General features: G+C 33.3%; 1 protein-coding gene across 7 annotated transcripts in view; it reads right to left on the bottom strand.

Moving 5' to 3' along the window:
- CCSER1 (coiled-coil serine rich protein 1) overlaps nt 1-12075 on the bottom strand; it is a 1349277-nt gene that overhangs the window by 882769 nt on the left and 454433 nt on the right. For all 7 annotated transcript variants that reach the window (XM_032400829.1, XM_032400826.1, XM_032400831.1 and 4 more), the window contains one exon: nt 4477-4684. In XM_032400829.1, the coding sequence (XP_032256720.1) occupies nt 4477-4684 (208 nt within the window). The remainder of the gene's footprint in view (nt 1-4476; nt 4685-12075) is intronic.

Genomic DNA, 12075 nt, shown 5'->3' with positions numbered 1-12075 from the left:
TGATGTGAATTTGTCCATTTCTTCATTTAGTTCTGTCAGATTTTTGCACCATGTATTTACAAGCTACATAAATAGGCCATCCACATGTATAATTATGTTCTCCTGATGAACTGACTCTTTCATCAGTATGAAACAGGCCTTTGATTCTGGTAATATATCTTATATTTATATCTATCTGACAGTACAGCCATTCATTTTCTTGTGTTTGCAGTTTTAACAGCATGTCTTTTCTCAATTTTTACTTTAAACACATTATTGAGCAAGCACAAACAAACATAAAGCAGACAGCAGAAACTTGTGATTTTTGTTATTTTGAAAAGATAAATATAAAGAGAAGTCTAATGATTAGACTGCTATCTACATTTACATGGGTAATTGCCTGTTTTTGGTAAATTTCCTTACATTATGACTGTCTACTATTGCTTTTCTCCCATCTGTAATTGTCCATTGTAATTGTCCATTGCTGGACAATTACAAGCTTTTCATTTGCATTTGAGATGCACTGATAGAAAAGATGTCAGTTATAAAATTGTTGAAATCATTTTACTGAAATGTGCTTAAAAAAAAAAAACTCTTAAATGCCCATTGAATAATGATGAATGGTGAAGTTCAAAACACTCTGAATTTCATCATATATTTGTGAATTATATTTAAAATTAAAAAAATAAAAGAAATTAAAAAATACCTTTGAAAATTTTCCATTATTATTTTTGGAGATAATAAAATTCAATAGTTTGAACTATTAGGTTGTTGAGAAAAGAAAAAGGAAAATAGGTAAGAACTCTTCAGTCAATTACAAACCTAAATATTTATGGCTTTGTAAATTATATTGATTCTCAAATAAATGGTACTCTGATTTTCACTAATCAAGCTATATTGTGAGAAAAGACTCATCTCACAACATTAACTATTTTTTTATTTAACATTTATCTTCTTTCTTTCTTTCTTTTCTTTCTTTTTTTCTTTCTTTCTTTTTCTTTTTCTTTTCTTTTTTTTAATGCCTTATGATTCAGGAAATTTGCTAGGTACATTCCCAGTTCTTGCTTGTTAAATATAAACTAAAAAGGCATGGGTGGTAGTAGGGGATTACAAACAACCTTAGATAAATATTCTTAATGCTATTATCTTTCTAGAAACTATACTACTCATTTCACCTGAAATCTTCTCAGTAGCCTTCTCAGTTAGTTACTAAGGTATGAACAAACTTCATATGAGTGACAAAAGAGAACAGAACAAACTAAAAGGAAACAGAACAGAAACTTTCTCTGTAGATATTAAACATTCTCTTCTTAGAATTATGTGGAAAAAAATAACAAAAAAGGAAGAAATAAAATGACACAGTTTTCCCCTTGCTACAGTCACTTTTATCACTAATGCTGAAGAATAAAGTGACAAGAGAATTTCTAAGGGGCCAAAGCCAGTCTTTTTTTTTTTTTAAATAAAGGAGTTAATGTTTGGGGTTGTTGGGAATATGTATGTGCATTTTAACAATAGCAACTGATCTTCAAAAAGGGCAAACAAAATTAAAAACAAAATTCCACTCAAATTATCCACATTTAACCCAACTCAAAATTAAAATTAAAATTTAAGACATCAACAGAACACCACTGGGAAAAATCTCAGGTAGGAGCATTTTTTAATATATTAAACTCATTAATTCCTTTTTATTTTAAAAATAAAATAATTGGGATCTTCTGCAGTTAAAAAATAATCTGTGTATAAAAGTGGGACTACTATGCATCATAAAAAAGTACCTGTAAAATGGGAGTAATTTTTCTATATTAAAAAGCTTTTGTTAATCTAAGATGAATAATTGGTATTAAACTCAAATTAAATAATGAAATGTAAATTACCGTTTGAAAATTCCTGGCTTAGAGAACATTTTTTTTTAAGTTTATTTATTTTAGTCATCTCTACACTCAACATGGGGCTCAAATTCCAACCCTGAGATCAAGAGTTGCATGTTCTACCTACTGAGTTAGCCAGGCGACCTGAGAATATTTAAATAAACAATTTTTCTTTAAAGGCATCTATTAAAAAGACAACTAGAACAGCTGTCTATGCTAATCATATAATATTGTCTTTCTTGTTGTCAATAAAGAATAAGACCCCCCACTCTCTGAATGTGCTTAACAAACATGTAATTATTGCTCATTATACATCAGCTTTATCAATTCTCTTTGGGGTGCCTGGGTGGCCCAGTCGGTTAAGCATCTGCCTTTGGCTCAGGTCATGATCCCAGGGTCCTTGGATCAACTCCTGCATGGGGCTCCCTGCTCAGTGGGAGTCTGCTTCTCCCTCTCCTTCCCGCTCGTTCTCTCTCTCGCTATCTCTGTCTCTCTCTCTCAAATAAATAAATAAAATCTTTAAAAAAATAAAAATAAAAATCAATTCTCTTCAGTTTCTTCAAATATTCTTTAATGAATAAAAACAGATGGAAGTATAAAAACAATCTCAAAATATTCAGGACACTGACTCCATAGTGAATATCACTGAATATTTTTTAAATTATAAAATTAAGCACCCTAAGAAAGCCTTTGACACTTCCTGTCAGTTCTTCCTACCACCGTTTTACTTGTTGATTTTTTAATTAAAACTCAGACCAAGGGAGAGGCTCTAGCTGAATAGTTGAACATTACAGGCTTTGAGATTAATATTTTTTAAGGTAACAGTTGTTATTAAGCTTGCTTTGCTCAAAGAGATTCAGGCTGCATGTTAAGCCAAAGGTCAGGGAGATTTGACAAGTGCAGCAAAACACTTACGTTGTCAGTATAGAAACCACATTAGTCATACATATAGTGTGCTCTTAAATATTTAACAGGCTTACCAAACATTAAAAGCCCTAATTTGTAGTGTTTGCCAATTCCTGTGGCATAATACTCCCATGTGGCTGATTTCAAGCTACCAAAATGACATGAACAAATCTAAAACTGGAAAATATACACAGTAGCCCTTATGTAGTATTTCCACATATAGATCCAATAGATGTAAATAGTTAATAGTAGAATATAGTAAAATAAATAGGAAATGGGTTTTGAATATTGATTACCCTTCTAAAAATATAATGTGTTTCATTATAAGTGTATATAATTTAATTTTTATGCCTGTCCTTAACTGATAGCTCATAAAATTCTTGAAATTCTAACAGTGATCAAATATAAAAGCACCACTTCTGCACACCACTGTATAGATTCTAGACCCAAAACCACCCCAGCAATATAAACTGGTATGGAATCCAGATATCTCTTCCAGTTTTTACTTTAACATCTGGTAAGAACACATGACTGAATGCCCCCAGTAGTCTATGGCATCATTTCTTTTAAATTCCCTTCTCTCTTCCTGATTCCATTCTGGCCTCTAGTAGTAGCTGCTAGCATTATTATTATTATTATCATCTAAGTGTTAGAAAAGCAAATTATTAGTGATCATCGTTGTAAGGGAACCTTAGTACTACTCGTTCTAAATAGTTATATTCTTCTGTTCTCACATTATTTATTATCATTTCCTATCAATTAATACAAATCAATTGAACAATAGTGGGATACAGTAAAAAGTCACTAACTTTGGAGTCAAATCTCAGGCTGCTGTCTTGAATTCACACCTAGCAGAAGAAAGTCATTTAAAATTTCTGACCTCTCACTTTATGTGTTTGATATAATATTAATATGTATACTGTTTATAGAAATCCCCAAAGAAATCAGTTGTTATAATTATAAAAATAAATCCGCAGCATACTTAAATCCTAAAGAATGGCTGATTACTGGGCATAAAGAGGATTAATCCATTATACACTTTCCTAACTAACTCACCACCTGAGCACAGACTATAGGAGGGCAACTGTGTTCAGTGAGCAAAATCAGACATTCAGATTAGATTTTACTAGACTGATTGTTACTGGGACAAAAATGAATACACTACTTTTATGGTATCATGCAAATAAAGCCTCAATATCATTAAAGTGAAATCCATTTAGGGCACCTGGGTGGCTCAGTCAGTTGAGCATCGGACTCTTGATTTTGGCTCAGGTTATGATCTCAGGGTCCTGGGACTGAGCCCAGCTCTGGGCATGTCACCTACTTAGGATTCTCTCTCTCCCTCTCCCTTTGCCCCTCCCCCCTCCTCTCTCTCTCTAAAAAAAAATGAAGTCCATTTAATAAGTCTCTCAATAGCTTTATAACAACATATAAACATAGCTTAACAGCTGATGCCCATTTCTCTTTAACCAACTTTGCCCGGGTTTGGTGTCAATTTATTTTCTTTCAATTCCTTCACAGAATCTTAGAATTTTAGAGCTGAAGAGTACCTTATAAACTGGAGCTCCACATCCTTCATTTGACATATGAGAAAAGCCAGGCTGCAAGAGGATACTTGACCCCTGCCCAGTGTCATGCAGTTAATTATTAACAGAGCAGGGACTAACCAGTCTACAGACTCCACTGTCTACCAGCACTGAAAGACATTAGAGTAAACCATTACCTCTTGAAGAACTCTTTTCATCTTTAATAACAACGTCTTGACGGCTGTGCAGTCCTGTAACATCAGTCTGAAGGGCAGAGAATCAAGGCCTCCATTCTCTTCCACACCTTGCAGGGGCCAGTCTGCAGATGGACTGCTGGGCATTCGGCTCATATGGGAACACCTGACTTCCTGATCAATGTCTTTTGTTAATTTCAGGGAAAGATTCCTAACAAGAAAAAAAAATTACAATGTAGCATATTCAGAGCAGTATTTTCGAAGCTGTTGATCAATGTCAGGAGTGAGCTAGAAAAAATTTCTTGTGACTGGCATCATTTCTTCTCGCTAGTTTTTGAAAATTCTGAGACCCTTTTGTCAAAATTATGAAATAGGTCAATTGTATTTTTAGTAGTAAGATTCAACGATAATCACTATTTTAGAATGTGATTTTTTCCCTTTGGAGAATTTCATTTATACATAACACTGTGCTTATACTTTCTTAAATTAACACTTTTTAAAATGTTGAAAGTCAACAGAAATCACCAAAAGAGAAATTTCATATCTTTTCTGAAAATATGTTTAAAAATTAATTGGAAATAAAAGATTAAGAAACCCAAAACTAAGATAAAATAATTTTGTTAATTATTATTTTAAATTACTAAAGCAATCAATGGCCATTTTCAGAGTTAAGAAAGACTTGTATACATAAGATTTTATGTAAAAATAATAAAATAAATGGAAGATGAATAACTTCATATGTAGTTAGTATGTTTATCAAATTATCATTAAATTTTTAGCATAGTAATGTGTGGAAAAACACACCTATATATTTACCCTGTTCTACTTGATAATCAACAATTATTTGAAAATATTGCATTTTGAAAATCCTCTAACATGGCTTATATTGACAATATATGTAAAATAAAAGATACTAAGATCGACAATTTTCCATATGTGCAGATCAGGAATCTAAAAATAGTACAAAAGAGGAGCTAATGAAAATAGTCTTTTCCATTGAGTTTTCTGAATTTGTTTCCATTTCTTAAAACCCAGGGGCCTCTGCAATAATGACAATTAACATGATAGCATAGCTCAGGCTATTTATGAAAAAATAGTTTAGGACTTGTGCTCAATTTTAGTAGCTTTTATGTATATTATTTCCTGAATTATACGACAAGGTCACTTAGCAACCTAAATTGAAAAAAAAAAAAAAAAAAATAGAGTAGCCTTGTAACTTGCCACCAAGATTAGGAAAAGATGCCAATAAGAAATATATCCTCAGTTAATTTTATTCAACTCTGATTATTCATGATAGTAAATTAATTTTTTAAAGATTTTATTTATTTGAGAGAGAGAGAGAATGTGTAAACAGTGGGGGAGGGGGTGGAGGGCAGAGGGAGAGGCAGAGAATCCCAAGCAGACTCTGTGTGGAGTTTGAGTCTGGGCTCGATCTCCAGACCCATGAAATCATCACCTGAGCCAAAATTACAAGTCTGACGCTTAACCAACTGAGTCACCCAGGTGCCCCCATATAGTATAATTAATTTTTAAAGTATTAGATAATTAGTAAATAAAACACACTTTTGGATTACACTGAATTTTTCACTTATCTTCACAGATACATTCATTGATCACAACTGTCCTTTGAAGTGATAAGACAGTAATTATTGTCTTCATTTTGTATCGATAATAAAATAATAAATAAATAGTAATAGGGATGTTTGGGTGGCACAGTTGGTTAAACCACTGACTCTTGGTTTTGGCTCAGGTTATGATCTCAGGGTTGTGGAACTGAGCCCTGGATTGGGCTCTGCGCTCAGCTGGGAGTCTGTTTCCTCTCTCCCTCTCCCTCTGCACCCACTCATGCTCTCTCTCTAAAATGAATAAATAAATCTTAAAGAAAATTATTAATAGCTAAAAATTTTTGAGGGCCTACTTATAGGCCAAATACTGTGCTAACCATTTCATGCATGTAATTCATTCAAATTTTGAACAAGTTCGAGGTAGATATAATAAGTATCTTAATCTTATATGAGGAAACTGAGGCTCAGATAAGTAACTTATCTCAGAGTTAAAAAGCTAGTAAGAAGTAGACTTGGGATGAATCAACCTAGGCACTCTTGCAAGACTTTTTTTTTTTTTTTCCTACTAAACACATAATGTGCCTATATATAACAATGCTTAATGCATCTCAGGTAGTCTTACAAGGACTTTTACATGTTAAACCACTTACTACAACTCTTTTAGGTAGTATTATTATCATCCCCATTTCATAGTTGAGGGAGTTTAATATCAGAGAGGTGAAGTAAACATGGTGATGGTCACACAGCAAAGAAGGGCCAGAGCTGAGATTTGAATGCAGACAGGGCCCTCAAGCTCTAAGCCACTACATGAGTCTGTATCTCATGTGAAAAACAAGAAAATAAGCCAAAAACTAAAAACAAAAAGCCAAAAAGATAAAAGGAAACGAAAAACCCTACAATTATGCAAAGAATCATTTATATTTTCACTTTTAAAATATATTTTATCTAATATGACATTCATCTTAATTATGCACAACTTGTGAACCATGCAATCATTCTTAAAGGTTTCCATTTTATTTTAGTGTCTTCTATCCTATTTTCTCTAAGACTGATAAGAATAAAATGGAATATAAAAATTATATTTCACAGTATGTGTAATAGTTTGTTTATGATAGAATTTTCAAAGATTAATCAGGTTTTAGTTGTGAACCACCCTGGTGTCTGGCACAAATTAGGCTGACTTGGTAAATAATTGTACAATTGAAGTTGAAAAATGAATACAATAATGAGTGAATGAATAAAACATATTTTTTGTGATAATCTATGCAATATATCTCTCATTTGTATACATAAATTTTTATGCAAGGTGAATTGTTATGCATTGCAGGGCTGCCACAGTTCAAAACTTCCTAGCACTCTTACAATAAAGTAATTAAGCTAATGTTTTTATAATTCCTTTTAGTAGGATTGCTATTTCTTTAGACCTTTTTGTGCAATCACAGATCTAAACATCAGTGAAGACTGACAAACGTTTCAGAAACCACACAGGTCTGAAGTTTTGTGACTAATTTCAGTTTACCGAGGTTCTGTGGATTACAGTTTAACATTTACAAATCTAAGAATCCCTGTAATTTTCAGAGTTAAGAATGGACTATATACAAAAATGCGTAGAAGATAAATTAACCATTTGTTTTATAATTCAAAAAACCTGAATGTATCCTTAATTCCAACAAGGGAGAATGATGGCATTTTTTTCACAATTACAGAAAATATCCATATTGTGTCCAGCAGAGCAATGGTGGCTGAAGTTGCAGAGCTTAATAGGATACAGTCACTGACCCCAAGAGGCTCACCACAGTTATTAAATTTTTAATAGGTGATACCAAAAAATATATATGTATCAGTTACAGTTGACCCTTAAACAACATGGATTTGAACTCTGTGGATCCATTTATGTGTGGACTGTTTTCGATAATTACAGTACAATACATAAATGTTTTTCTCTTCCTTATAATTTTCTTCATAACATGTTCTTTCCTCTAGCTTACTTTATTGTAAGAATTCAGTATATAATATACATAACATACAAAGTATGTGTTAACTGACTGTTACTGGTAATGCTTCCATTTAATCCCAGGCTATTAGTAGCTAATTTTTTTGGGGGGGGGTGTCAAAAGTTATACACAGATTCTTGACTGTGTGGGATGTTGGTGCCTGCAACCCCTGGGTTGTGCAAGGGTCAACTGTAATATTCTTTTGCACATGAAAAACGAATATTTTCACCTCAAAAGATTTTATTTCTATGTGAAAAATAGTCGGCCACAAGACCACCATAATCAAAATCATTCTTATTTATTTTTTTTTTTTAGCCATTCAGTCAGAATGGCTAAAATCATTCTTAATTAGGTTGAGGTAGTTAGTAAAATAAGCCGTTAAACAGGACTACTACTCAGTTGCATAGGATAGCACAGCCATCCTATTGTATGTTTGTGACCATTATATGAATGATAAGTCCCCGAGGTTTACAACTGTTAAATATTTTAAATCTCAATCTTTTTAACAACAGACTTTTATTGCGCTCAAAATACCCAAGTGTCTCTGGGTAAATTCATCTAAAAAAAAATCCCATCCCTGTAGTTGACGAAAAAAAGAGAGACAAATCTCTACTATGGAGCCACAGTTTCCTCTTGCACAGACCACCCATAAGGCCAGGAGGATAAAGTGAGGTTCAAGTACTCCCCGTTTATGCATTAGCAGGGATGACTAGATAATACAATCTGTGCACTTTGGGACATAATAGCTCTCTGTCTGCCAACGCTCTGAATTATTATAGTTTCAGAAAACTGAACAAATAGGCATTATATCAAAAAAGTTAGACAGTCCCTTAACTTGGCCAAAAAAAGCAGAGGCTGTGGGGGGGAAACTGAGGCCTGATACAGTGGTTCATTAATCACCATAACTAGTACAAACAAACAACAACGACATTGTAATCTCCGCCGAACACATTTATATACAGTTCACCCTCTCTGTGTCAACTTTGTGAATCTTCAGTAGAACTGCTCAGTAATTTTTACACTTGCCTTGTTGCTCATGAATGATCTTTAAGTCTTTATAACTTAAAATTTAACCCATAGCTTTTCCACAGCAAAGGAAGCCATCAACCAAATGAAAAGGCAACCTACTGAATGGGAGAATATATTGCAAATGATATATCTAATAAGGAATTAATATCCAAAATACATAAAGAACTTATACAACTCAATACCAAAAAACCAAATAATCCAATTAAAAAATGGGCAAATGACCTAAATAGACATTTTCTCAAAAAGTCATACAGATGACAGACATGTGAAAAGATACTCAATATCACTCATCATCAGGGAAATGCAAAACAAAACTGCAAGGAGATGTCACCTTACACCTGTCAGAATGGCTAAAATCAAAAAGACAAAAAAATAACAAGTGTTGCCGAGATGTAGAGATAAAGGAATGCTCGTGTACTGCTGTAAAGAATGTAAATTAGTGCAGCCACTGTAGGTAATAGGATGGTGGTTCCTCAAAAATATGAGAAATAGAAATACCATAGATCCAATAATTCCACTACTGGGTATTTACCCAAATAAAACAAAAACACTAATTCTAAAAGATATATGCACTCTTAGGTTTATTACAGCATTATTTACAATAGCCAAGATATGGAAGCAGCCCATGTCCATCAATAGATAAGTGGATAAAGAAGATGTGGTATTTGTATATAATGGAATATTACCCAGGAATAAAAAAGAATGAGATCTTGCCATTTGTGACAACATGGGCGGATCTAGAGGGTATTATGCTAAGTGAAAGAAGTCAGAAGGAGAAAGACAAATATCATATGATTTCACTTACATGTGGAATCTTAAAAAAAAAAAATCAAACAGAAAACCAAAAAACATAAAAAGCAGAAACAGACACTTAAATATAGAGAACTGGTGGTTGCCAGAGTCGGGGGGAAGATGGAGGAATGGGCAAAATGGGTAGAGGGGAGTGGAAGGAATAGGCTTACAGTTAGGGAATGAATGATTAGTCATGGGGATGACATGTACGGCATAGGGAATATGGCCAATGGTATTGTAACAGCATTGTAGGGTGACAGACGGAAGCCACACCTGTGGTGAGCATAGCAAAATGCACAGAGTTGTCAAATCACTGCTGTACACCTGAAACTAATGTTGTATTGTGTGTCAACTCTATGTCAATAATTAATTAATTAATTACCTTTTTAAAAAAGAAAATTTCACCTCAATAAGAAAGCACTAGACCCTGTGTTCCAAACAAAATAAAAAGAGAGAGGAAGAGAGAAAGACAGAAATCAAATCCTTTTGATTAGCACAGGAATGAAAATTAAGCTACCCAGGTAAATGGTGCATGGAATCATTCTGTTATTATTTCTTACAACTGCACTGAATCTATACTTATCTCAAAATAAAAAAGTTTAATTAAAAAATTACCAACATTTAGATAAATGTTGAAACTTACGGGCCTTTCTCAGTCTGTAAGTACCACAAAAATGAAGGTTTTTAACAGCACAGCTCATAAATGTTATATTAAATGTATTCTTGAAAGTTTCAACTGGAGAAATTTGAGTTTCAACTGGCACTTTAAACATTTAACTAAAACTACTACAGTGAATTCGCTTTGTACTTTTGTCACTGGAATTCTGTGTGTGAAAGGAATTTTCTATCAAACTTGTTCAAAAGTTCTGCTGCAATTCTATTTTCAATATGACAGACAAGTTTAATAAGAAAATATGTATCTTGACATAAACTTTAGAGTGATTAAAGAAGTTTTCCTCACCAGGGAGAGAAAATAAAAGATTATTTTCACGATTTTTTTCTCATTTAGTTATAAGGAGCACTACCAGTTTGATAGTGAGAAATTTTCTTTCCACCTACATCATCTGAAAACTTCCCAGTATAGTGTCCAAATGACTAACAAAGTACAAGATCACGTCAGTTGCAAAGGATTGATGCTCTCAGCTGTCATAGGAGTTATTCCTTATTTAGTGCACTGACACCTTTCATTATAGCAAATGTCTATGGCCATAAGGGCTCTCAATGATTTACACTTGATGATATGGCTATGATTTCTGAAGCAGATTTCCAAGGAATGAAAAGCAAAAGTAATCTCTACTTGCCCACCATAATAAATAAGCATATGCATACATCTGTCTTCCAAAGCTTCATTAAGTAGGTCTGCAGAAAATAATACTTTCTAAAAAACTTTACTTTTGGAAACTGATTTTTATTTAATTTGCATTTCAAAAAGGGCTGGGTTATTCATGGTAAATTAAATTTTAGCTTGAATAATTCTTAGACAGGCACAAAGATACAAATCTATATTAACAGATTGGCATTCCAGAGCTAAAAACTGTCTGTTTGAGAAACTACAAAAAAGGCTATTGTTGATAAATAAGCCATTCTATTTCCTTTCAAAATATATTGTTTATCTCAAAGTGTCATTTTAGTGGAAAAAAACTTGTATGTCAAATTCTTTTGTGGTTACATATTTAGCTGTATTATTGGAAAGGATGGAACCAGCATTCATCTCTCCACAGTAGTAGTATAGTGGTTATAATAATTTTTTAACCTTTACATTTAGATATAAATTTACATTTGAGATGGACTTCACTACTACCTGAACTGATGGGTAGAAAAAAAGCAAGAAATGGAGAAAGGCAAGCTAAAATACAAATGTCTTAACATAACCAACAAGGTCCTCCATAATGTACCAACTGTCTGCCTCACCATACCTTATTTTATAACAACCGTTTCCTTGTTTTTTAAGCTCCAATTACACTGGCCTTCATCCAGGCCCTGAAATGTGCCAGACTTCATCCTGCCTCAGGAACTTTGTCTGTTTTTCTATCTGCTTGAAAAACTCCTGCTTACCCTTGCACCTTCAGATCTCCCCTTAACATACAACACTTCTTAAGGAAACCACCTTTGCATCTATACAAACATACACAACCTTGTTTCTATGCTAAGCCTTCTTTTGTAGCACTTACCACAATGCAGTTAAAACATTAATTTGAAGAGACCTCTGAGAACACACTGGA

Source organism: Phoca vitulina, unplaced genomic scaffold (genome assembly GCF_004348235.1).
Source record: "Phoca vitulina isolate PV1807 unplaced genomic scaffold, GSC_HSeal_1.0 scaffold3, whole genome shotgun sequence".
In the NCBI taxonomy this organism is placed as follows: domain Eukaryota; kingdom Metazoa; phylum Chordata; class Mammalia; order Carnivora; family Phocidae; genus Phoca; species Phoca vitulina.
The sequence above is the reverse complement of the archived record's forward strand: the minus strand, read 5'-3'. Positions and strand labels throughout refer to the sequence as shown.